Source organism: Colletotrichum scovillei (genome assembly GCF_011075155.1).
Source record: "Colletotrichum scovillei strain TJNH1 chromosome Unknown Contig00009, whole genome shotgun sequence".
In the NCBI taxonomy this organism is placed as follows: domain Eukaryota; kingdom Fungi; phylum Ascomycota; class Sordariomycetes; order Glomerellales; family Glomerellaceae; genus Colletotrichum; species Colletotrichum scovillei.
In genome coordinates, this window is record NW_023336267.1 from 3,721,971 (window position 1) to 3,746,622 (window position 24,652).

Genomic DNA, 24,652 nt, shown 5'->3' on the forward strand with positions numbered 1-24,652 from the left:
TGGGTAGGTGTATTCTATGAATTTGTTTTTTTTTCTTCTCTTAGAAAGTAGGATATCAATAATCCACCACATATCTACTTCTCATGTGCCACATATCTTCTCTACCAAAAGTCGTATACATCTCATGCGACGGGTATGATTCGCGGAACGATCCACCACTCGTGATACGACTTATCAGGAGTCGGCACCTCGGCCTTGAGCTTCAGTTCCCCGCCCTCGCCGCTCGACTTGTCCAACGCCTTTCGCACGACCGACACAGCTAGCCCCGTGGCGATGCACGCCTTGAGCCCGTTCTTCACCGACGGCACCCACCGATCATGCGACCCGACGGAAAACGCCTCGACCTCGGAGAACTTGCTCATCACCTCCAGCGCCCTCTTCGCGCCTGCCACAGCCCGGTCCGCGAGCTCCAGCAGGTCGCGCGTCGGGCAGTCCGCCTGCGAGGTGCCGACGGTGTACTCCTCAAACGTCGGGAGCGAGGGCAGGCCGATGGCGGCGAAGGGCTTCATGCGCAGCTCGTAGCGGAGCTCGTCGGTGCTGTAGGGTCGCGGGGGCGGGGTGATGAGGCGGTGGCGGTGGAGGACGGTGTAGAGGCAGCAGAGGGCGTCAGCGAGGCTTTCTGTTGCGGCGGCGTCGAGGAGGGTTTGGCGGAGGAAGGAGAGGGATTTGGTGTATTGGGCTTCTGCGGCGGGTGTGAGGCCCCCAGAGGATGATGATGTTGTTGTTGATTTGTTGCTGGCCCCTGAGCGGGCTTGGTTCAGGCTCCGGACGACGAACGATTTTATGCGCTCGACGTGTTGGAGGCGGTTCTTTGCGAGGAAGTTGAGGTACCAGTACATGCCGGCCAGCTCGTCCGGCTGGTAGACCTCGAGCTCGAAGCCGAGCTGGACGATCCACTCCATTTGTTTGATCTTGTACAGGTACGCCCACGACGAGAGCGGGAGGGACCACTGCTCGACGGGCTGGCCGGCAGCCGACTGATACACGAGGGGCCGCTCGCCGGTGTGCTCCTGAAGGACCTGGTCAATGTCCTCGGCGTCGAACTGGAGGTTCTCCCAGTCGCGGACAATGTGACACAGGGTGCGGCGGACGCGGCACCGGTTCTGGCAGAAGGTACGGAGGATGTCGAGGTAGGGCTGGGCGGCGCGCCGGCGGAAGGATTCCATAGTGTCGGCGATGGCTACGCGCGGGTCCTGCGGGGCCTCGACGTCGTCGTTGGCGCGGTCGAGGAGGGGGCTGTTGGGGAGGGAGACGATGGAGAGGTCGTCGTCGAGGAGCTGGCGGATGGACTTGTGGCCGAGGACCTGCATGTCTTTAAAGAGGAAGCTTTGGAGGAGGGTGCGGACGAAGATTAGGGGCTGGGGCTTCTTTGCTTGGAAGGTTGTGACGTAGGTCTAGACGTTTTCGTGTGAGTAGTTGATCAAGAGAATGGGGATGTGTTTGCGAGATATGTACCTGGAGGCAGATGGCGTCGGTGTAGTCGAGCACTCCCACGACTTCCAGACCGTCGCTAATCATCTTCGTAAGGTGCCCAAAGGCGTCGTCAAAACTTATCTCGACAATCGGTCGTGGCGGCATCGTGCTGGCGAGCTTGCGCTGCAGTTTCGCACTACAAGCCTCGGGTACGGACTTTCCGAGCGCATGAGTGCTCTGGATACCAGGAAGCAAATCCAGAGCCTCTTTCCAGGGGCTCCTGATGAGGGCCGGATCTGTCCGGTACTGCGTGTGGTCTATGGCTGCGAGGAACGTGTACCGGAGGAGCAGCCTGTTGTTCAGGGCGTCAATAGTTCCCTTTGGTATTGAATCCGATAGTTGCCGCAGAATGAAGCTTGCGTCCTTGAGGACATCGCGTACAGACTCTACGCTGAAATCGTCGAGGAGGATCCTGTTGTACGTATTTGTGACAAAGTCCTCTTCCTATATCAATTGGTCAGTCAGGGAGATGGATGTGTGTGTAGGTGAGGAAGTTGCTATGCGGAGAGACTGACTTCATAGTAATGCTCATTCTTGATCCTCTCGTTGACATTTCCGCACGTCTTCAACAGACCCAAGCAATATGCTCGAAGAACGGCATGCATCGGCGCCGGCGGCGTGCCGTTGGCATCTCTGATGAAGTGCGCGTCGTCGATGGTGGCAGGATTCGGCATGAGAATCGACTCGACGTACACGCTTGTGAGGACGGTCTGAGAGAGAGGATATCCAACATGCCAGGCCATCTGCAAACCAAGTCAGCAGAGAGAAAATGACTCTACCGGCGCGAAACTAACTTCGTGGCAGAGCAGCTGGTCGATTATGCCAAGAACCTCCTCAGGGAGAAGAGGGCGAGTCACATCATAGTCCACGTCTAGCGAATCCTCGGCTTCCAAGCAACCGCTGTCCATCTTCGGGTCCATGATCTGGGTGGCTGTCAGTAGGGAGCCCCTCATAGCTTCCATCAAAACCCCATCGGCCCACGTACCTCGAGAGCCCCAACGGACTCAAACAGCGTGAAGAAGCCATCCTTGACCAGTTCGCCAGGGGCAAGCGCTGCGTAAGACGGTCAGTCCAACATCCTGTTCTCATTATGGTAGGATTCCTGCAGCTTACTTTCCGCGGCTGTCTTGAATTTTGACGTGATATCAAAAGCGACGATGCCGTTGTTCGACGCCTTGGGCGGAGGCGGCGGCGGAGGGTGGGGTTGGCGGTCCAGCTCAAGCGAGAGCCTTGAAATGTCTTGAGAATTGGTGAGTGGAACGTGATGCCAAAAAAGGATCTCAATCGGGCTGTGATATTTTCTTACCATCAGACATTCCAAAGCCGGACGGGATGGCCATATCAGCAACTGCACCTCATGAGACTCTTGGGTTGTGTGAGTGCGTTGAGTGCAGGTTTTAGTGAGGTCACAGTTGCATTGGCCTGGGCATGGATATGCCCATCAAGGAGAAAAAATGGCCGGTAAATTCGGAACACGATGATTGCCCTAGGTCCCCTATGGAATGATTTTCAACAAGCAGTTGAGAATAAAAGTGCAACGGTAACGTCTTTGGTTCCTATATGAAAACTGCGAATTTGGGGTTGTTGCAAGTTACGGGTATATGGAACGGGAAACATGGAGTGATTGATTGATCACAACCGAATTTGTCCGGCAGGCGGGCAAATTTGGGTGGAGGGAACCTGGAAAGCACGCCCAACATTCTGGCCGACGTCGAGCGAGAGCGCGCGCTGGTCAGCCGTGACCCGCCCCCGACATCGCAACATTTTGTCACCGGCGCCTGGCAGTGCACACGTTCAATTTAGATCGGTCAACAAGGTCTTAGCATGGCATTTCGATTGATAGATTTTATGCCCAATTTCTCATATGATACAGCAGCTCAGCTGTCAAGCTGAAGCCGGCGGGTACCCGGGGAGGGTGTCTTCACTCCCCATCATTCCCCATCTATCCCTCGACAACCCATGGATGCAATTCCCTCTCCATCTCTCTCACGCGTGTCGGTTCGGAAATTTACGAAGAAGGGGGAGGAGCGTTGACGGTGGCCTCAGCAAGGTTCTTGATCTCGCCCTGCTTGCCGTTCTGCGGTTGCGGTACATTGGAGTCAGCCATTCTGTTCGATGCCCATCGTCATATGTTCGGATCGCTTTCTCACCTCCCACTTGGCGAAACGGAGATCCATCTCTCCACGACGCTCGGCAATGAGTCTCTTGTCCTCCTTCAAGCTGCGGCGCACGACGCGCGAGGCGACGGCGAGGTAGCGGTTGTAGCTGCAAATCGGGGGTTGCCGGGTTAGCTTTTTCCTTTCCTTTTCTCGGCTTCGGTCGCGGGTGCTGCCCAATTGCGACGGATGCAAAAGAGGTTCGGGAGAAGGGCGTTCGTCAATTGAACTCACGTGATACCGGCGGCTTTCCAGGCGAAGACCATTTTGGCGGTTTGTTTGGTTTTGTTGATGGACGAGGTTATATAGGGGGGCAGTCAGCTCGGGCGGATGTGATCAATTGAAGGTTTCTGGATTCCCCGAAGTGCAAGCTCCGAGTTCGATGCCTTTGTGGCCTGAGGCAGACAGAGCCTCAAGCGACGAGGACGGCACTGCACGGGTGAGCGGGTCTCCACTCTTCTCAGGTTCTCTGTGCCTCACAGGCCTCGAAGCCAGGTACTTTGGTACTTGACCACTCAGAACTCAGAAAGATGAGATGGCAGCATCCCTTTCTGATATTCAAACTTCACTGCAGCAACACAACACGAAGTCTTCGTCACTTGTCACTATGAGTAGTCTCGTTGGAGCCGGGTCTTGCGGCTGATAGGCCACGGCTAATCGGCGTCAAGCTTTGCACCATCTTAAGGCTGTAATGCTCAGCTGCGTCATCGCCTTTTACATGTCTAGTGCGACTTACAATGTGGAACGGGTTTCGCAGGAAAGCTGTCAGTCTAGGAGTTCGTGTAAAACGGGATTCCGGAGCAATTATCTTTGAACTCTATGCAACCACTCAAGAAGCCACCGTCCTCCCTAGCCACATACGACATGTTTCTGGACACGATCCCTGATGTTTTAGAGTGATGACAACGACTATTGCATCTGTGCTTGAGTACTAGCGACTGCGGGTGCGAGAGAGCCGCGTGTAGGTATCATCCTTCTTTAACGCTTGACAAACGGGCAGACTAACATCGTTGATTCAATTCCGGCACCACTAATCCGGTGACATGTACTTAACACGCTTCTGTCCACGCGAACTTCCTTCCGTTTGTCTTGCCTTGGGAGATACATCTAATGTACCACGTTATCCTCGCCAAGTAAGACCTTCAATACACGAGTTACAAGTACTTCGAGCCTGTCAAATTCAGAAGGGCACTTGTATTGTCTACCCCAGTATCTTTAATTGGGCTCATCATTTAAGAGCGTCAACTACGTGAAGTTGAACTGTCATCACTCACCCGATAGGCCATGTCAGCCATGTCAAACCCCAAGATAGCAATCATAGGAGCAGGACCTGCAGGTAAGCTGCTTATTTATAAACCATCCGTACTACACCACGCTCATACGGATTCCTCAAGTCAGCATGCAAACTGACAAATCTCCCGCCAGGATGTCTACTAGCCCGCCTCTTACACCTAGCCAAGATCGAAACAACCGTCTTCGAGAGCGAGGCCTCGCCAAACTTTCGATCGCAGGGCGGGAGTCTGGATCTACACACAGACACCGGGCTGGCCGCGCTCAAAGAAGCAGGCCTCTTTGACGAGTTCCTCAAGCACGCGCGGTACGACGGCCAGTACATGGCCATCGTCGACAAGAACAACAAGCCGTGGTTCGTCAACTCCGCGACGGGGCTCGGCAGCTCGCTACAGGAGCGTCCGGAGATTGACCGGCCCAAGTTGCGTGAGATTCTTGCCGAGACTCTTCCGCCGGGTATGATTAAATGGGGTCACCGACTCAAGGAAGTCAGAGAAGACGGCAGTCTTGTGTTTGAACATACTAGTATTGGTGGTTTCGATCTGGTTGTAGGCGCAGACGGCGCGTGGAGCAAGGTCCGCAGGCTTCTGGCGCCGGATATTAAGCCCTTATGGACGGGGATCAAGTTATACGGCATGAGCATCCCGAACGCGGCCGAGACGGCTCCTCAAGTCTACAAGCTCGCCAATAGAGGTAGCGTCTTTGCCAACAGCGACGGCAAGCGTCTCTCGATTCAACAGATGGGCGATGGCAGCCTGAGCATATATGCGTCGAGCACTGGCGGCGGCGGGGAGGACTGGGCGTCTCCCGAGGTCTGCGGGTATGATCCGCACGACCTCGAGGCAGTCAAGAAGGCGCTTCTGGTTTTATATCAGGACTGGGCTCCGGAGCTCACCGAGGCGATCACCAAGGCTGCGGGGGAGTGCACTCCTAGGTCGCTTTACATGCTCCCCGTGGGCTTCACCTGGCCGCACCGGCGCGGCGTGACAGTCATTGGAGATGCGGCGCACTTGATGACGCCATTTGCTGGCTAGGGAGTTAATGTTGCGCTTGAGGATGCGATGAAGCTGGCCAAAGCCGTCATCAGCGCCGTTGCCGAGAGCAGTGATGCAAGTGCAGATGCACCCGAATATCTAGATAAGAGGATCGAGGCGTTTGAGAAGGACATGTTCCCCCGGATGGAAAAGGTGCAGCGACTGACGGACGAACTCATGCACGACTTCATGTTCACTGCGGGTTCACCGCGGACGACTATCGCGAGGTCGATAGCGAGGCATGTCAAGTTCGAGACGCCGTGGGTGTTGCATCCGTTGGCGAGTGCCATGGTACACTCGTTCTTTTTCATGCGAAGGATGCTGGCGTCTTAGTAGAAAGCAGGTGTGGCTGAGTTTTATTTGTAGAATGCGGTGAGGTGTGGAACGAAGCACGATAGGTTTTGGAGTCGGGTTAAGGTCCCTGTATCCCATGTTCATGCTTTATTTTCCGCACTTGGTGCCAATGGAACCCATGCCTCTGGGAAGGGGGGGGGGAAGGACAAGGTGATCTTCGAGTTTGGCGAGTGGCGCAGTGCCCTGTCACGACCTGTCAAGCGCAAGAAACGTGGCCAGGATTCCAGTAATGACAAGCTCTGGATGCAACTGCTAGCACAAGATTTCGAAAGAGCTCAATGGTTCGTGGCGTAGATCATGGGGAATAAAGTAGAATGAACCACTCGAGGATTGGCCCTATGGTTGCAGTCTGGTGATGTAATGATGCGACTGAGCCATGGAAAGCCCGGCCAGGAGGGAAAAGGTTGAAACACCAGACTCGTTTTCCTCTGACAACGGCTCGCAGGGTTTAGACGTCGAGCAATCACACCCTTACTCTTTGGTGGTCTGGTAGACTCGAATGACAGGAGGACAAATGGAAAGCTTGAATGCACTGACCGTGGCTTCGTTGGCTTTTACCCCATCAGGGCGTCTGAAGAAGGAGCATCTATCCGTGAAATTCTGGAGCTAGTTGGAGCAACGCCCGGACGCTTCTCTCCATCCTGTATCTTGCACATGCGAGATGGTGCATATCAGGTGGGCATCTATCGCGATGAAGTTGAGATGTTCCCTCCCCTACGGTATGAGGATTGGCTTTGAGATGTTCGTACGAAGTAGTGCACCCCGCTCCGCAGAGCAAACATCACAGACTATCAATGTTTTGAAACATTTGTTAGTGTTTCATCCATAAGGTTGTATGCAATTTCGAGCTCAAAGGGTGTGATATTGCTGGTTCTGGTTGACATAGTGGTTGAGTGGTGGTGATGAACGATGAGTGGTAAGTGGTGAGGGCCCTGGTGGGTGGTACCGAGTTGCATGTCGGGTGGCTGGTAAACGGGGCACGTGCACCCTGGATTCATCCTTGACCAGGGTGTCAAGCCACCGAGGAGCCAGTGGAAGGAGTCCAGTCAGCGCTCCACTGTCAGGATGAGGTGACGGGCAGCGGACTTGGACTGGGGGGGCCGCTTTACAGTGCACCCGACGAGTACCGTGCCACGCGTGCCACGAGGTACTCCGTACCTTATGCTTTACCTTTGGTACTCCGTTCTCTGACTGGGGGGAGGGGGATGACGGCGAACCAGGGCATAGAAACAGCCAAAGGGCAAGGTTAAAGAGAGAGGAGAACACAGAAGAAGAAAAAAGAGCACAGCATAGAAAGTGTGCGGTCCCGTCCCCCTGGCCTTGGGGGCCTTTCCAATCTTTGGGCTGTAGAAGTTCTGGGTCTTTGGGCCGAAAAAAAGCTACGGATACGGCCAGAGACCTCTCCGCTTTCCGAACACGGTTCGACATTGCATATACGTGCTACCACTTGTACCTCGTACATACATACTTCACCTAAAATTCCACATCGTAATTGCTATGCTGTACTGTGCTGTGCTTCCTGCTCTGCTGCATTCTGCATTGCCTTTTTGCGCTCTGCCATCTGCAACCGATCCTGGGCTTGTCGATTCTCAAGTCTCCCTTCCTCAGGTCTCGCTACTAATCACACAATCTGCGACATTCTGCGCGCGCCTCACATCTTGTTACGGACGACAACGCCATCGACGGCGTTCCCGATAACGTCTCACCTACCACCTATATCGTAGAACTTCCGCTCGCTTCTTCGGGACGCGTTTTAGCCCTTGCTTCTACAGCTTCCATCTCGCCCACAGAACACCCACCCACCCTTCGTACCGAACCGGACGACTTCACTACCGCCGACCACCGTTCGCCGTATCGATCTCTTCGCCCTCGGACTAGGCATCGGATGAGACGAAGCTCATCATATTGCCCCGACGTACGCACATACACTTCGGCGGCAGCTTCGCAGAGTTCGCCCTTCGCTGTCTTTGCTTCCTGTGGCATGAACTTCAATCTTCTGCTTCAATAAACGTTTGCGAGCCGATCCAGCCATTTCCACACACTTCTACCGACTCGCTCGTCTCAACTTTTTGGGTACCTCATCTCGGAGAATCTGTTTGGGGAAGCGCAAGGAAGAGGTGGACTAGATCATCGCAAAGACAGAAAACCCGTCGACTTGAGTTACGATGCAGGCGCCGACCCCTTCTCAGCGCATGCAACGGCGCTCCCCAGGTGCCGAACCTGGGCCGCCGCCCAACGTGCCCGTCCGGTCAATATCACCGGGTACCGGTATGCAGCCGAGAGCTTCCAACGCCTCGAACCGATCCGCCCCGCCAAATGGGATGCGGAGGTCAAATGTGAGTCTGATTACGCATTCCAACAACCGGGAAGCCACCTTCGAGCTTCCACTAGATACGATGACTGCGCAAGGAGTTCTTGTGCCTCTGCCATCACTGTTCTTGTATGTCAGCAGCTGACCGAGTTTCGATTCACAGAATTCTACCAGCAGCAGCTCAGCCATGCCCCTATCGCAAATCGAGAAGAGCGTTACTCACTTGCTAGTCGCAACCAAACAACTCCTGGAAACCCTAACACAATGGTCGCGCGGCCAAGCTACTGATGGTCAGGTTTCCGATGTGTATGTTAGACTAGGATACGAGTTCAATATGGCATGCCGAGCCTTCACTGCCATCAACGTGGACACCTCCGACCTAGGCAACGTTCCCGAATTGCTACGAAGTATACTAGAGTCTACCTTGAGTCAAGAAGCGAGCACCGAAAGCCTGGAGAAATACCTTCCACGGATTCGAGATATCATCATCAACCTGCTACATGGACTGAAGCGCAAACAGCAAAAGTTGCGGCAAAAACAACCACGAGACAGGGAAAGCGGGGGTACAGCTAATGCGCCGGAGCGGACGACGAGCACGAGCACGATTGGCAGTGGGAACACGGGGTTGACGAATCTGTTGGAGGAGGGCATTCAGAATGGCTATCGACCAGACGCTCAGAGGGAATCCTCCCAATCTGCCGGTGCCGCCCCGACAAGCACCTCTCCAAGCCGTCGACACCTGCCCCCGAGAGACCAGTCGCGAGGTTCCGTCAACTCGGAGCAGTCTTCCATGTCTAGCACGACGATGCAGAACATACCCGTCATGCCACCTTACCCGGGCGATGAGGCGACGATGCCCTCTGCGCCGTCTGGAGAAGTCAACGTTGACTCGTTCCCGCCGCCACCGCCTCCTCCAAAGCAGCAATCAAGCGCATTTGCGGCTTTGCAGAAGGGAGGCGATCTGGAGAGAAGAGCTTCCCGGCGTTACTCGCAATATCAAATATCTAAACACCTAGGCAGCGCCATGAATGGCGTGCCAATGCTGCCATCACAAAACTCCCCGATACCAAACCGTGGCAGGGGCGAAGTCCGGGAGTCTCTGCGTGCTGTTCAGACCCGAGAAACGCTCCGCCAAAACCGGGCCTCGAAGCAACCGCAACTAGATACCTCTCCGGCACCGAGTCGTGCCGAGGCCGCAGCGGAGCTGTCGGCAGGCAGGCCCGAGAGTCCAACGATACAAACGCCGGAAGACAAGTACCCTAAACCTAGCGCTACCCTGAAAGGCCCTATGAGCGATGATCTCCCTATCATGTCACCCGACGACGATGATGGCAAGCCCGATCCACCGCGTAAAGATGAACCCAAGGTCCCATCAGGGATCAAGACCCCGGAGAAGAAGCGCGACGCCAGTTTTCTTCATGAGCAGTCTCCGCCCTTGACCACAGAACTCACTTTGTTCCTGCAATACAAGTCCAAAGTCAAGAAGTTTGTGCTACCTGAGGGGTACAGCGAGCTCTCGATCGGACGCCTTCAACTGGCGTTTATCGAAAAGTTCTCTTGGAACACACACTCCAATGGTGCTGATCTTCCAGAGATATACATTCAAGACCCCGTATCAGGGGTTAGGCACGAGCTCGAGGATCTGTCAGATATCAAGGATCGAACAGTGTTGGTTTTGAATGTCGAGCCGCTCGATGAAGTGAAGCGCCATATCGATGAGGGCATTGGACAACTGAAGAAGATAGTACAGGATGTGAAGCAGAACCAAGACGACCAAGGTCTGGCCCTCCAGCGAGTTTCAGAACGTCAGCAAGAAGCGGTTGCGGAGATGGCTCGGCTTGCTGCCGCCCCTCCGGCGGTGTCTGCGCCTACTGATGGATCCAAGTCAGTAAGCCTTGCTGGCGGCCGTAAGCTCGCTTCTGGACACATCACCGAGATCCAGACTCTGCGCCGTGATCTTGCTGTCATGCGCCAGGCCTACTCCAGCTTCCAGTCGGAGATCCAAGGCTCAATGTCAGCCATCCGCAGCAAGGCAAGCAATGTCAAGGCGGCGGTGGTCAAGGCCTCGATACCGACCATTGATGGCGAAACCGGCCACGCGTACGTTACCAAGGGTCGCGAGCAGCTCAACACGGATTCCGATCGGCTCGTCACTAAGGTCGACGACTTGCAAGATTTGGTTGAGGACCTCCGTAAAGATGTCGTTCTCCGTGGTGTGCGGCCCCTGCCTAGGCAACTGGAGACTGTCGCCATGGATATTACGAAGCTTTCCAAGGAGCTCAAGAAGGTGGAGGATTACATGAAGGAAGAGAAGCCCATATGGACCAAGATCTGGGAGAAGGAGCTTGAGGACGTGTGCAAGGGCCGTGATGAGCTGCGCCTTATGGAGGATCTCATGATCGATTTGCAGGATGACCTGGAGAAGGCGTCCGAGACCTTTGCGCTCGTCGAGCAGGCTACCAAGGAGCAGCTGAAAGACAACGGGACGGGCGCCAGCGCCGGCAGCGCCCGCAACTTCTCCAAGGGCCTGAACGGCATCGGCAACAGTCTCGACCCGAACGCGGCCAAGGATGGTGTCCTCGGTGAGGTGAGAGCGCTCCAGCCCAACCACGAGAACCGCCTCGAGGCCATCGAACGCGCGGAGAAGCTGCGGCAGAAGGAGCTCGAGGGCCGCAAGGGGAACGAGCTGCAGAGGGAGCTGTCCAACTTTGTCGAGGAAGGGAAGCTGAAGAAGTCTGGCGGCTTTGAGGAGGTGGAGCGGGCGAGGAAGGCCAAGGACGACATGATTCGGAGGCAGGTCTGGGAGAGGCAGAATGGCATCGTTGCGGAGGAGGGCGAAGGGGAGGAGGAAGAGGAGGTTGAATACGAGGAGGTCGAGGAAGAGGAAGAGGAAGAGGAAGAGGAAGAGGAAGAGGAAGGAGAGGCGGGAGCGGAAGCTGGGGCGGCTGAGCCGGAGAAGGCTGCTGCTGCTGCTGCGCCGCCGGCGCCATGAAGAGGAAGAAGCAGCGGGCAGTTGGTCTTTTTGTTATAAATGAATGGTCATACACATGTGTTATGGTGTCAATGACCCCGTATGGAGGATATGTCAAACACACTATTGTTTCTTCTCGTCATTCTATTTTGGTGTTTCCCTTTTTCTGGCGATGTTATTACTCACTCTGGCCGTATCTTCGCATAGGCGGAGTTTGGGTTTTCTGCTGTTACCTTGTTTTCCATATTCTCTTTTTGCATTATAGGGGGTGCGAGTTGAATACCTGGCTCTGACTTGGCTTTGTATGCCTCGCAGACTTTTGTCATGGTAGCTTATAGTGAAGGCGAATATATGGTATCTATTTTATCCCCTAGTTTTTGCATATTGTTGTCTTTCTAGTGACGTTATGCTTGATGTGATGGAATGAGAAACTTTACTGTGTCCGAACTGAGTTGTATGGAGACTTTTGTAGAGCCGATTCAGTCTGTCTGAAAGCCGAGAACCCTTTCTAATCGTGATTATTTGAAGTCATGCTAGTCTCGTACTCGGCACGTTACTCCACGCTTTCTCGGGGGAGTTGTCCCAAGAAGTTGGGTTTCGATGTCTTTACTTGGGTACGTGGATTTAGGTGGCCCAAAGTTGCATTGTTGCTAGGGCAGCCTCGCTTTCCTTGCCATGGATACCGACAGCTTTGGGCGCCACGTCTCAAGACCATTGACGAAAACACTTGACAAAAGTCTCCTCTTGAAGAAAGATATTGTATCGGCTTTGAGGGGGAACCTCTCAGGGGCATCAATGACGAGAGCTACTTGGGCGGACACAAGGAACTCGCATGTGCGAATGCCACAGTCTGAAGGGTATGTTCTCACACTCCTCCTGGCGCGAAACACGGCTGTGTCACTTTGTAGGATACCATAGGTTAACGATCCCTAGCTGAACGAGCAAGGGGTTGGCCAAAACAAAGTCTCTCCATCTCATCTAAATTTTGTGTGCCGTCAGGACAGTATTGAACCGTTTTGACGTACGGGTATCATAGCTTTTCCGGGATCTCTTCCCTCATATCCATATTTGATTCTCTCCCCCCCACAGAGCCATCCGTCGAAACCTCCCTTCCTCATAATCACTCACGATCTCCAACGAGCCATCCCCACTCTCACCCGGCAAGCGGATTCGCATGGACAGTAACCCTCTCAATCACGACCGGTTCCTTGGGCCGATTCTTCCGATCCACCTCGACCGCCTCAATCTTGCCCAGCGTGACGGTGCTATCGTCCCCGATGATGCGCCCAAAGACGGTGTTGAGCCCGTCCAGGTGCGGCGCCTTGTCAAACAGGACGAAAAACTGCGAGCCGTTCGTGCCGGGCCCCTTGTTGGCCATGGACATGACGCCGCGCGCGCCGTGCTTGAGGGCCGGCCGGATCTCGTCCTCGAAGACGCCGCCCCAGATGGAGCGGCCGCCCTTTGGGTTGTCCGGGGGCGACGGGTGCGCCGGCCCGCCGGTCTGGGCCATGAATTTCGGGATGAGCCGGTGGAATGGGGAGGCGTCGTAGTAGTGTGATGCGCAGAGGGCGAGGAAGTTCTGTGAGGGGGGGCATGGTTAGTCGTCCGTTGGGTAGAGTGTCTCGCGATACGATTGAGGATGGTGGGTGAGCGGCCGCGGGTGGGATGCGAAGGGTAAGTCTTGGGATGAATGGGAAGGGGGTCCTTTTTACCTCTGCTGTCTTTGGTACGCTCTCGCAGAAGACTTCGATCTTTAGGTCGCCGAGATTCGTATGTAATGTGACGGACATGTTGGAGATTTGTCTGGCGGTCTCGATCGCGAACGCGAATTGCTGTGTGGTCGTCTGGTGTTGTTGACGGCGCAAAGCTAGCTTCAAGTTGGATGCATGCTGGATGTATGCGACTACGAGTTTAAAGTTATGTGGTGGACCACTTCATTGGGCCTCCCCCGGCATCGGTGCATTGAGCTCCGGGTGCCGACCCAAGCTGCTGCCGACCAAGGTACTCACCAGTAGGTGCGCACACGAAAGCCACCCCCACTTCACGAGTGACAGCCAACTTATAACTCTGTTGCGAACGCTTTGATTTCAACTTCAGTTGATACAAGGTTGTTTGCTGCGACGAGACTTTCCTGTCTTGTACCAACCTTGAGAACACGAAATCAAGTACACCGTTCGAGATAATGGCGAACTGTATCCAAGGATGTTGAGTTCAGCTTGACAGTGAGCAACATGATTGCTAGATAGTTTCAAGAGCTTCTGGCATACTTACCTACTTGATATGTTGAACACCTGTACACTGCTCAGCGGCAGTCACCCCGCTGGTGTCTTCCTCGCTCTAACTGTACGATGATTAGATCAATTTATTTCAATGACGTCAAATGCATAGAAACAATCTTGGCCCAGACCAAGTTCTGGCCATAGTCGCCGCGGGTAAGGATGCACACGGCCCCATACCGGTAGGTGGGCCAGTCCGCGGGACCGGACGGGACGAAAAATGAGTGGGAACTCGAGCCGGGAACGCGCCGCCCGGAAGTCTGGGAGGATGCTCGAACCAATTGACCGCTATAGGAAGTGCATTGTCCATTACCATAGGCCCAGCCCCTACCGTTCAGCCATGCCACACCTCTCCGACTGACCACATTTGCGCAACTCAGTTTGCAAAGTTTCACACTGAACGTATCCGGGCAAGTAAAGGAGGAGGGGGGACCGTGTGCCTCCCCCGGGAGGACAGCGAAACGAGTTCCCAACGGCTCCCACAACTTCACTTCTTCTCGACAAGGAGGCGAAAATCAGTGCGTTTGTGTCGGCAGCCCGCGGCCATATACAATCTTTGGACTATCAAGATACAAGAAATCTTGCATTGTTCGTTGTTTAGGACGATGACGGTCATCTCGACAATTCAGAAAGTTGAAACTTGACGGACCACCGACTCGAATTCAGTACTGCTCACTCATCCTTTTTATATAGAGGATCGACCTGTCGTTGAATTCCTAGCAAACGAGTCTTGTTCCAGGTTCACACCAATCGAACCCTGGATACGGACGCAACAACATGACCTTCAACGAGATCGTTCGAGATACCTGGGCATGGCACGTCATACGAGCGGTCACCAGGGCCAGGCACCCGTCGTTCCAATACTTTGACGAGAGACACCCCTTGATCCGTCAGAGATACACAGAAAGTGGCTATGATCGGTCAGGCTCAGGGTCAGTTACAAGTGCACATGTAAGAGCAAAGGCGGTTTACTAACACGCGGTCTATCTCGAACTGAAGACTCTCATACGCTTCAAGACACACCGAAGTTCGGGCATTCTCACTAGACTCGGAGAAGTCGGACAGCGAGATCTTGGGCAACCAGACAATCAGCCGTACGACGTGGGAAAAGTATGGCATCGAGAATAGAAGGGGTCTCCATCTCGTCGAGTTCTTGCCAAACGACCCAGAGGTAACAAAGATCGCAACCCCCTTTCTTCACTCTCACCTTTTTGGACATCGAAGCTAAGGGTCGAATACCACAGAACCCGAGAAACTGGTCCGTCATGAAGAAAGCCATCGTCAGCTTCCACATCTGCCTCCTCGTCATCGCCGTCTACGCAGGCGCATCAATCTACACCGTCGGCACCCACGGCGTCCGCCAGCAATTCGGCGTCTCGGAGGTCGTCGCCCTCCTAGGACTAACAGTCTTTGTCCTAGGCTACGGTCTCGGGCCAGTGAGTCTATACTCTACTACCCCTTATTCTCATCTACCTTACCTATACTAACAAGACGCAAAGATGGTCTGGAGCCCCCTCTCCGAAATCCCCCAGATCGGCCGCAACCAAATCTACATACCCGCCCTCACAATCTTCGGCCTCGCCCAGATCCCCATCGCCCTCGCCACCTCCATCGGCATGCTCCTCGGCTTCCGCTTCCTCGCGGGCTTCTTCGGCTCACCCGTCCTCGGCTCCGCCGCCGGCATCCTGGACGACATGTTCGTCTCCCGCAAACACACCTACGCCATGGCTTCTTTTTGTCTCATCGGGATCTCTGGTCCCACTCTCGGCCCCATCGTCGGCGGCTTCGCCGTCGAGCTGAAGGGGTGGACCTGGTCCGCCTGGATCGTCTCTTGGTTAGCCGCCTGGATTCTCGTCGTGCTTATCTTCTTCTTGCCAGAGACGAGCGCGGATAATATCTTGTACCGCCGCGCCATGCGCCTGCGGAAAGTGACGGGCGACCCGGGTTTCGTCTGCGAGGCGCAGCTGCGCGCGGATTACACTGCCGGCACGGAAGTCTTTAAAGCGCACCTCGTCCGACCCTTCACCCTAGTCCTCACCGAGCCGGCCGTCTTCTTTCTGAACCTGTATAGTGCTTTCGCGTATGGGCTGATGTACATCTGGTTCGAGGCCCTACCGTCGGCCTACGGGGAGGTATACCACTTTGGCACGGGCAAACAGGGCATCGCGCTGCTTGGTCTCATCGTCGGCGTCCTGCTCACCATCCCGCCGTTCTTCCTGTACTACCGGAAACGTATCGAACCGCAGTTTGACCGCGACGGCAACATCGAGCCGGAGAAGCACCTCCACCCGGCCATGGTCGGCTGCCTCTTCATCCCGGCCAGCCTAGTCTGGTTCGGGTGGACGGCGCGGCCCGAGATAAGTTACCTCGTCCCCATTGTCGGGTCGTCGCTGTTTACGGCCGGTGGGTTGCTCCTGTATATCTCGATTCTGAATTACCTCGCCGAGTCGTACCCGGATCACGTCAGTTCCGTCTTGGCTGGGAATGAGCTGTTCAATGCCATGTGCGGGGCTACGTTCCCGCTATTCATCCCGCCCATGTATTACCGGTTCGACGTGCTCGGGTCGAGTATGATCCTGGCCATTTTCGCTGTTGCGTTTGTGCCTCTGCCGTATATCTTGTACATGGTAAGGATGAGCCCCTTTGCCTTCAATGCCTTCCCTGTTGTGTGTACTGTGAACGCTTTTTACTAACAGCTATTGCAGAGGGGAGCCAAGCTTAGAAAACAGAGCAGCTACGCAAGAAAAGGAATGTGAGATACTGGTCAGATAGGCATAAGGGTGTTTGCTTGGGTTTGCTGATGTATGTACCTACTTGGAGCACATAAAGCGTGGATTAGATGTCAGTTGTTCATTTCGTCTTGAACTGGCTTACACCTGCTTCCCTTTCGGACCTCAAATTCCGTTCTGTAAAAGATCTTAAAGTGTCATGGGCGTGTTCACTTTGTTGATGTCACAGTGCAGGATGTAACATGAAATAGAATGCTCAGGGGGGGGGGGGGGTAAATTGGTGGTGGTGGTGTAAAGCAAACTGACGGGGACTTCTATACAAAGCACCCAAGCCTAGCCCAAAGATGATAATCTCTCCAGCAACGACTGCGCCGCAACGTTTCCTCGGTCTCAGTAGGGTCCAACTTCCTCGACGACAGTCTCCGCGTTAGCGATGCGGCAACGCGGTCTGCTACCTGTTGATAGGAACTACTTGCCGATTACTATCGGGTTCCTCCATCACTATCGATCTATCGAGGTCCGCTCGGGATAGGCTTTCGAGATTGATCCTGTGTAGCTGGATCTCGAGAGTGCTTGTAGAGCTTGTACTCATGGAAAGAGTTCGTGGTAAAGCACCGAATGACTGTTATCGAGTGCTCGGTACTTGTCTATGATATCAAATGTCAGCGACAGCGTGAAGCACGAGGAGATGTTTGGCTTACCCTATGAACTCTCGCGGTGGTCTGGTCTTCAATTGGACCGCTGTAGGCTGGCTCCATAACGAACACAAATTGGCAAGGCCCGTCCAAGTTTATCCCTTCTCTTCCGCAGGTGTAAGGCTGTAACAGCACTTGTACTGAACCTGGCTCCTGGGAACGGAAGCTTCGGATTACTTCGATATCTGTCTCCGGGTCCATGTTACCATACCGAACGGCGGTAGGAACTCTGAGAAGTTTCAAAACTTGCTCGGTGTAGAATGCCAAAAATGGGTTCTGTAAAGTGACAAGTACCTTCGTCATGTTGCCGTTGCCTTCCACTGATCGTAAGACCTTGTTGCAAAGAAGGGAAAGAAGTTCTTGGATCTGCGGGCTACCCCGAACGGCTAGAAACAAGAGCTGGTAGGCGGTAACTGGGCGTGGATCATAAGTTTCCATTACCAGCGGGCTGAGGTCGGTAAGGTTAATCTTTGCTCGTCTCATTTTTTCAACGTTGGTGCTCAGGGCGCTTGATCCAACATTCCTGAGCCTGAGAGAGAGTTAAAACGCCGGCCAACTGCTTGCAACTTGTTCCAGACCCCAGTGATGGCTGCTGGTTGGAGGTGGAATCTTGCTTTGGGGACCATTTCGCTTCAACCATTGCTCGTGATCCAAAATCAATTCACTGGTGAACCAGGTCAGCACCAGTCCAGATCACTAGAAACATTCAGTCAAAAGTAACTTACGTATACAAATGCAGCATGCTGTATTCTATTTTGGACTTGAGTTCCGTCTCGAAGTCAATGGAGGCGGACAATGGTCTCAATTGAGGCAAAACGGATGTCAAGCTGACGGGAATGTTCTTTGCCTTTCATTCGGAAGATTGTGGAGCTAGCTGATCGGCGCAGGATAGCAACTGAGCTGAAATGATGGAACCCAGCCTCCCAGTTCTGCTTCTCGGTCGAGTTTGAATCAAAGCCTTCACTATCTCGGGCTTCGAAGCGAGACTTCGCAGAGTTCGGTGAGTGTTCTCATCTTGACAGAAGGACTTGACGGTATTTGCGAACTGTCCATACCCCTTCTTCTCCAACTCGAGAAGGAAGTCTCGCTCCTCTTGGTCGAGGATTTGGTGCCGGCAAGTCCAATTGATTTCGGCAAGTGCCAGATAATCCTAAATGAATTACTGATTAGACAGTGTGCCGGAGTGAAACATGGCGGAGATTGGAGACATACCTTGGGGTCATTTAGACAAGGCGTGGCGGAGAGGAGTAGAACTCTGCTCGCTGCGATCAGAGACACGGCCTTGAACGATACCGTTGATCGCTCCTTGAGACGATGAGCCTCATCGCAGATCAAGACCTCAAAGTCACGGCTTTGCGAGGCGAAGGACGAAGAGTATGTTACTTTGTCATTCTCTTCTTTGGTCATCAGAGTCTTTCTCGCCCATGACCTGTAGGTCATGATCAAGATGACTCTGCGGGGGTCGTTGCCTTCGTCGTCTATCCGCTTGGACCACACCCATTGAAGCATTGGCGGCCAATTGTCAACCCAATCATCATTTTTTTTCTCAGGACTTTAATGTTGTCTGAAGTGTCGCCACGATCGGTGTTGATCATCAATCCAGGATGCATTCTGGCAATGTCATCTACCCATTGTCTCGTGATGGCATGGGCCGATGTCAAGATGATGCTCAGCTTCCTGTCCATGTCGGGAAAGCCGTCGAGGACCTTGTGCGCGATCCGTGTCGCGTAATGCCACTTCTGTCGTGCCGGTCTCACAGATCGCCTCCGTAATCTTCAGGATGCTCTTGTTAATGTCTCTCGGTCCATCGATTCGACCCTGACACCGGCACGCAAGCCTTGAACGTCGGTGAAGTCCGCGAAGTTTGGATAACGCTTCCTGTTGGTATACACGTCAGCAGGGCAGCCTTGCGGCCGGTACCAGGCTCAATAATCGTATATTGACTTCGTATGGGGTGGTATGTACGGGAGGAAGTTGGTGGGCAGAGCCCACGAATCCTCCGTGGGTGTAAGTAGGTGGAAGGGCCGTTGGCACGGGCCCATACCGCCTACCTACCTAATCCGCCTTTTCTGCCTAATATTCCAACACTCCCCTATAGGGAAAGTCTTCAATGTGAAGATAGTATGACTCAAGTCATTGCCCGAAGAGACCTCAGCAGCACTAAGAGCCTTCGACCATGCCGTCTCTGACTTTGGATTCGACGAGTAGATGAGATAGATTCTATTCTTTTTTCCATCGAGACTGGCAAGATTGTTTTCTGCAAACTTGACCATATGTGAAGGCTTCGCGCAAAACCATATGTCGGCAATGACCAGATGCCATTGTAATCACAGACTTCTCTCGACACTGCTTACTCGCTCGCACGTATTCGTGGCACAATACGTGGCCGACACCGAAGCCCGATTTGAAGGGGACTAGCCAAGCTTCTTCCAAGCATCAAGAAGGCTGTGTGCTAGACCACCGCGTGGTAGATTTCTTCAACCATCACTTCACCCGCAAAGCCCAGACTGATACTGGGTGTGGATCAGAAGGCTTCAATAAGATCTGCACCAAGTGTGGACGCGGCGGATGATGAACTCGACAAGAACCCCAAGAAGTGTCGCCTACTAGGTAGGTACTTATGCAAGTAGGAAGGACATCCATCACGAGAAATCGCGTCGGTGATTAAGAGACGTCCCTCGCCATGACATCCATAAACCTAATCAACTTCAACGCCCGGCATCCTGTCACCCTACCACGGTCACGCGCAAAGATAGGTATTCATATAAGGTACTTGTTCATCAAGAGTAGCATTGAGATCACCACCACACCCGTAAGCGGCGAAGTTTTCTATTCTACCTTACAGAAAAGAAGAACCATCCCATCCCGTCCATCCTAGGAATTTCGCTCAATCGTAGCTTTCAAATCCCTAAAATCAAAAGACTTTGCCACCTTTGCGATCTCAAATCACACCCCTAATCGTCCGCCGAAAGGGGAGGGGGGACAACAAAAACCTCGAGTTCTTTCCCCGAAGCAAGAACACACACATACCTCGTCCCATCCCACCCAGTCTCTAAATTCCCAACCCAGTTCAACAGAGGGAAAAGAGAGGGAGCATGAGAGAAAGGGAGAGACAGAGAAAGCAATAAGCAATTTTTGGATATCATGCTCTTTTTTGTCCACGCACAAGTAATTTCGAAAAAGTCCGCCGGCTCCTAAAGAGAGATGGGAAAAAGAAGAACAGAGAGACACCCTCTGCGGCATTCTTCTCTCATCCTCTTGGATAATTTGATGATCAAGACCGTTACACCACCTATGGTGCTGCTAAAAAGAAAGTCGTGAGAAGGGGGTCAACCAGCGAAGGAAGCCCCCCTTAAGTCATGCATCATCCTCAACCCACACGTCTGCGTTTGTTACCGCGATCGGGGCTGCCAGTGATCCCATCGAAGCTATCCCGCGGAACCTCTTCAGTCCCGGTGGAGCTCGGTGTGCCATTGACGTTGCTGTTGCCCCCTCCGTTACCGGGAGCCGAACCGTCGAGGGTAAAGTTGAAGTCGTTCCCGTCACCGTTGAAGTTGACGCCAGGGTACGCGTTGTCGCCCTGGAACGCGTCCGGGTTCAGGAACTGGTCAATGTCCAGGTCGCCGTCAAAGTAGCCGTTCACGTTGCCGTTCTCGTCGATGCCGGGTATGCGACCCGAAGGGCTGAGCGGTCCGAGCATGCTGGAGAGATGGTCCAGCTTCGCGGCTTGCTCCTCCTGCATGCGGTGTAGCGCGGCGAGGTCCTCTTGGTTGAAGTTGATTTGCTGTAGTGAAGGCGGCGGCGCGGCGGAGCCCATGATGGGCGAGAGGGAGAGGCCGGGGGCTGCGGGCATGGGCGGCGGTGTATCGGGCGTGGCGGTGACGGATGGAGCTGGCGGATTGGGTGAGGCGGACATTGAAGGCTTGGAGGGCTGCGGAGCGTTAGTTGAGGGTGTTGCGGAAGACCGACCGGCCATGGCGTTCAGCATTTTATTCCGTTGGTCGTTGCTCATTGTGGCGGGGGTATTGTTGACGACGTGAGGGAGATCGATGCCGGATGAGTTGTTGGCATTTGTGTCGTGGATAATCTTCATCATGCTCTCATGGGGATTCGACTCGAGCTCTTGAGCCAGGTAGTTGGTTGGTGATGTGTGGTCGCCGGGCGATGTGTCAAACAGTTCTGTGACCGTGCCCATCTCGCGGTTGTACGGCTGAGGCGTCGCGGAGCCGCTAGCTGGTGACGGCGATACCGTATTCGCGCGACCGTTGGGAATGGGCGGCAGCAACGCTTGCCGGCGCTTTGGGATATTGATGTTGTTTCCTGCCGAGGTTTGTGCTTGCACGTAGTCGCCCAGATCCACGACGCTTCCCTGAGGTACCGAGCTGGAGCTGTTGCCGTTCGGAATGATGCTTGCGAGAAGGTCGTTTACGCTCTGAGGGCCCGCTTGGTCCTCGAGTGTCTTTCTAAACACGTTGGCCAGGAAGTTCAGGATGGCGTTGATGGAGTTCTGATGGCGATCGTGCTGGCTCTGGAATACGACAGCCTGCTGATATAACGCCGTGTTGTCTTGCTGGATCCGCTGGATCGCCGTCATGATCATCCTCTGCTGCTCGCGCACCTTGGCCAGCTCCTCCCGAATCAACGTCATCTCCTTCTTCTGTATCGGCATGTCACCCGAGGGCGGCAGGGCTTTGCTGGCGGGTGCACTGGCGGTACTAAAGCCCTGTGTCACGCCGTCGTCAATGTTGACGGCATCCTCCTCGCTGTCACCCTCGACTTCTGCATTCTTGGCGCCCTTTTTGCCCTTGTTGCCGCTCTTTGGTTTGTTGATGAGCCAGAGCAGGTTCGGGTGCCCTCGTCGGAAGAAGGGATTCGAGTACTCGCTTGGGCTCTTGTTCTTCCGTTCGCTTGCACGCATCGAGTTATCCGACAAGCCGACCCGCTTGTGGAAGCCGTACATGTTGAGCTGTCGTACAAAGGAAGCATAGTTGTTGTGCTTGAACAGGTCGGGAATGAGCTTCTTCGCGAATTCATCCTCGTCGAGGACGATGAACGAGTCGCCCTTCTCCGACCACCGAATGAGCTCAGAATTCTTATCGTCGTCGAGGAAACTGTGCATCATTAGTATGAGTACATTAAAGACCTACTACCAACAAAATACGCCTTCTCGTCACTTTGGAGGTACGGGAACCTAGCTTACCTGCTCAACTTCTGCACAAACGGCGGAATCTGCTTCCGCTTCTGCTGCGCCTCCCTCATGGCTTTGCGAGCCATCTCCTCCAGGACTTCGACGTTGTCGGTCTCGGCCATGTTTCCGTTTGCTTGTTGCTGCTGCAGGAGCGCAGAGTCTTCGCCGACAAAGGACCAAGGGTCGCTGGACGAGTCGAAGTTTTGCCTCGCGCCCGTCGGGACGAGTGCTCTGTTCATCTGCCTCCGCGCGACGGCATTGTTGGGGCTCGGTGTGGGCTGCACGAATTGCTGCGGCGTCTGCTGCTGCTGTTGCTGCTGCTGCTGCTGACCGGGAACGAGGCCGTATGAGTTGACGGCTTGGGCCCCTGTTCCGTCCACGAGGCCCGTAGCAGCATCTGCTGCCCCTCCCCATCGCAAGAACTGGTCGCCGGTCGGGCTGGGAAATGACTGTTGGACCTGTGGCATCGGCATGGTGGGTATCGTTCCTGGCGCTGGTCGCTTTCGAGGGTTCGAAGACATGGGAATGTGCATGCGCCTTCTTTGGGGGGGTTTGTTGGTTCGGGTGAAGACGAGCTGTGTGGCCCGTTGGGAGAATTCAATCGGCCAGGTCGCCGGCTGATGCGGCGCCTTTGAGGCGGACGTGATAGGCTGACGCGGGGGGTCGCCTGCTTCGGTGAGGCTCGTTTGAATCTTTTCGCGGCGGCCGCGTTTGGTGGGTTGCGGGTTGAAAGCTGTAGGCAGCCTGTGTACCAGTAGTCGCCGAGAGCAAGCCAGGAAAAAAAACCACCTCCTCTTTTTGCTTTTTCACAGCGGTGTCGAGAAGCGAAGAGCAGCGGCGGCGGCGGCGACGGATGGATCGGTCGGGATAGTGCAGACTAATCGGATAATCGCCTGTCGCATGCGCAAAACAAACTCCCACGGTCTGCGAGAAGCCGAAAAGTCGTCGGTCGTGGAAAAGCGCGGTGACTGAAAGAAGGGTGGTGGGATGAGGATACGGAATCTCGTGGTTCTATATACGTTCGGAGTCGGTCGCTGGGTCGTGAAGCCTGGGGGGGACCTCTCTCTCTATGTCCAAAGTGCTGAAAGGGCAGGCTGGAGGGGGGAAGCCTGAGTCAATCGCCAAAAGCTGTTGGAGAAGCTTTCGCAAAGGAAGTCTATTGTGTGGGAGAGGAAAGAAGAAAAAAGCCGACAACAACAATTCAGACTATGGGCCGGCAAAGAAGCCCTTGTCGCGATAGGTCGGGCTTGGGTTTCGGCGCAAGGGTGCGATTGTCTCGGTCGCGGAGGATGCTGCGAAAGCTCTGAATGATAGCAGAGGTTACCGCTTCTTTTTTTTTTCTGGTAAGGGAAAAAAAGGTGAGTGTTCGTTGTGTTAGGTAAGGCACATTCAGACGACGGTACCTTACGGTGAGGCGTCAGGCGTCAGCGGGTTTGGTGCTTGGCTCGACTTGACGGTTCAAGGTTGTGTGCTTTGGTCGTTGCACGTTGATGGCGGCGGTGTTGCTGCTGACTGCAGTTTGCTGGCTGGCTGCTGCAGGCGTAGCGCGTCTCTCACTTTTTTTTTTCTTCGTCCTCTTCCAAGGTGCGTGGTGGGGGGGATGATGTCGCTACCACGTCGTGTACTGTGGGTTGATGGGAATGTTTTAAAAGAGGATAATTGGATGAGAAGGACTTGTCTCTCCAATTTAGGTATGTGCGTGTGCTTAGGTAGCAATTGAGACCAGTTCGTGACAGGCACCTCACAAAAAAAAATAGAGGGTTGAAGGAAATATGACAAGGCCGTTTCCTGTCCGAGTAGGAAGGGACCACAGGCTCAAAGAGTCTAGAAGAAATAAGGTCAGATCTGAAGCTGCCTGGTGTCTGGACCGGGGGGACAATATCGTTGTTGTATTATCATTATCGACCAGGCGGGACCGAGACCACGAGAAACTGAGGGTCCAAAGGCTGAGAGTTTACGCAGAAGACCCCGTCACCCGAGTGGAGACCCCTGAAGGAAGAAGAACTACACCTCAAGCACCAGCCCACCACCGGCCACCGGCCACCGGGGCCTGGGACCGTCAAGGAGCCCCATCCAAACACCAATTCATAACGGGAACCGTGGTCGTTCGGGGGTCCTCGACTGGGACTCTGGGACGGACGGGTCAGGATGAGGTCCCTTGAACACGGGACAGAT

The 24,652-nt window shown here is 54.3% G+C and overlaps 9 protein-coding genes across 9 annotated transcripts; 3 read left to right on the forward strand and 6 right to left on the reverse strand.

Moving 5' to 3' along the window:
• Window positions 1–6: 6 nt before the first annotated feature.
• Window positions 7–3,081, reverse strand: HER10_EVM0009302 (Mak10 subunit). Its single transcript, XM_035478793.1, has 7 exons — window positions 2,780–3,081; window positions 2,587–2,712; window positions 2,459–2,526; window positions 2,268–2,396; window positions 1,989–2,216; window positions 1,456–1,917; window positions 7–1,394 (listed from the first exon to the last, which is right to left on the reverse strand). The coding sequence occupies exons 1-7, from the start codon at window positions 2,811–2,813 to the stop codon at window positions 123–125; spliced, it is 2,319 nt and encodes a 772-aa protein (XP_035329842.1). The 5' UTR covers window positions 2,814–3,081; the 3' UTR covers window positions 7–122.
• Window positions 3,082–3,277: 196 nt separating this feature from the next.
• On the reverse strand, window positions 3,278–3,980 carry HER10_EVM0006194 (uncharacterized protein). Its single transcript, XM_035475786.1, has 3 exons — window positions 3,864–3,980; window positions 3,624–3,738; window positions 3,278–3,550 (listed from the first exon to the last, which is right to left on the reverse strand). Exons 1-3 carry the CDS (start codon window positions 3,893–3,895, stop codon window positions 3,482–3,484), a joined length of 216 nt encoding a protein of 71 aa, XP_035329437.1. The 5' UTR covers window positions 3,896–3,980; the 3' UTR covers window positions 3,278–3,481.
• A 942-nt stretch (window positions 3,981–4,922) lies between these two features.
• On the forward strand, window positions 4,923–6,286 carry HER10_EVM0006526 (tetracycline resistance protein from transposon; the record flags this gene model as incomplete). The annotated part of the gene is made up of 3 exons (XM_035476109.1): window positions 4,923–4,965; window positions 5,055–5,908; window positions 5,954–6,286. The coding sequence occupies 3 exons, from the start codon at window positions 4,923–4,925 to the stop codon at window positions 6,284–6,286; spliced, it is 1,230 nt and encodes a 409-aa protein (XP_035329488.1).
• Window positions 6,287–7,807: 1,521 nt separating this feature from the next.
• Window positions 7,808–11,875, forward strand: HER10_EVM0011970 (actin interacting protein 3). The gene is made up of 2 exons (XM_035481376.1): window positions 7,808–8,643; window positions 8,782–11,875. Exons 1-2 carry the CDS (start codon window positions 8,473–8,475, stop codon window positions 11,608–11,610), a joined length of 3,000 nt encoding a protein of 999 aa, XP_035330163.1. The 5' UTR covers window positions 7,808–8,472; the 3' UTR covers window positions 11,611–11,875.
• A 681-nt stretch (window positions 11,876–12,556) lies between these two features.
• HER10_EVM0008060 (cyclophilin type peptidyl-prolyl cis-trans isomerase/CLD) lies at window positions 12,557–13,447 on the reverse strand. Its single transcript, XM_035477596.1, has 2 exons — window positions 13,302–13,447; window positions 12,557–13,168 (listed from the first exon to the last, which is right to left on the reverse strand). Exons 1-2 carry the CDS (start codon window positions 13,377–13,379, stop codon window positions 12,743–12,745), a joined length of 504 nt encoding a protein of 167 aa, XP_035329687.1. The 5' UTR covers window positions 13,380–13,447; the 3' UTR covers window positions 12,557–12,742.
• A 1,195-nt stretch (window positions 13,448–14,642) lies between these two features.
• On the forward strand, window positions 14,643–16,621 carry HER10_EVM0004519 (major facilitator superfamily transporter; the record flags this gene model as incomplete). Its single annotated transcript, XM_035474161.1, has 5 exons — window positions 14,643–14,797; window positions 14,865–15,036; window positions 15,110–15,301; window positions 15,365–16,492; window positions 16,571–16,621. 5 exons carry the CDS (start codon window positions 14,643–14,645, stop codon window positions 16,619–16,621), a joined length of 1,698 nt encoding a protein of 565 aa, XP_035329226.1.
• A 482-nt stretch (window positions 16,622–17,103) lies between these two features.
• On the reverse strand, window positions 17,104–17,929 carry HER10_EVM0003268 (putative dna repair helicase protein; the record flags this gene model as incomplete). Its single annotated transcript, XM_035472950.1, has 3 exons — window positions 17,104–17,241; window positions 17,296–17,818; window positions 17,868–17,929. 3 exons carry the CDS (start codon window positions 17,927–17,929, stop codon window positions 17,104–17,106), a joined length of 723 nt encoding a protein of 240 aa, XP_035329064.1.
• Window positions 17,930–18,139: 210 nt separating this feature from the next.
• HER10_EVM0000458 (putative dna repair helicase protein) lies at window positions 18,140–18,798 on the reverse strand (the record flags this gene model as incomplete). The annotated part of the gene is made up of 2 exons (XM_035470241.1): window positions 18,140–18,439; window positions 18,502–18,798. The coding sequence occupies 2 exons, from the start codon at window positions 18,796–18,798 to the stop codon at window positions 18,140–18,142; spliced, it is 597 nt and encodes a 198-aa protein (XP_035328765.1).
• Window positions 18,799–20,091: 1,293 nt separating this feature from the next.
• HER10_EVM0010184 (HSF-type DNA-binding protein) lies at window positions 20,092–23,932 on the reverse strand. Its single transcript, XM_035479652.1, has 2 exons — window positions 22,490–23,932; window positions 20,092–22,400 (listed from the first exon to the last, which is right to left on the reverse strand). Exons 1-2 carry the CDS (start codon window positions 23,008–23,010, stop codon window positions 20,660–20,662), a joined length of 2,262 nt encoding a protein of 753 aa, XP_035329948.1. The 5' UTR covers window positions 23,011–23,932; the 3' UTR covers window positions 20,092–20,659.
• Between the last annotated feature and the right edge of the window lie 720 nt (window positions 23,933–24,652).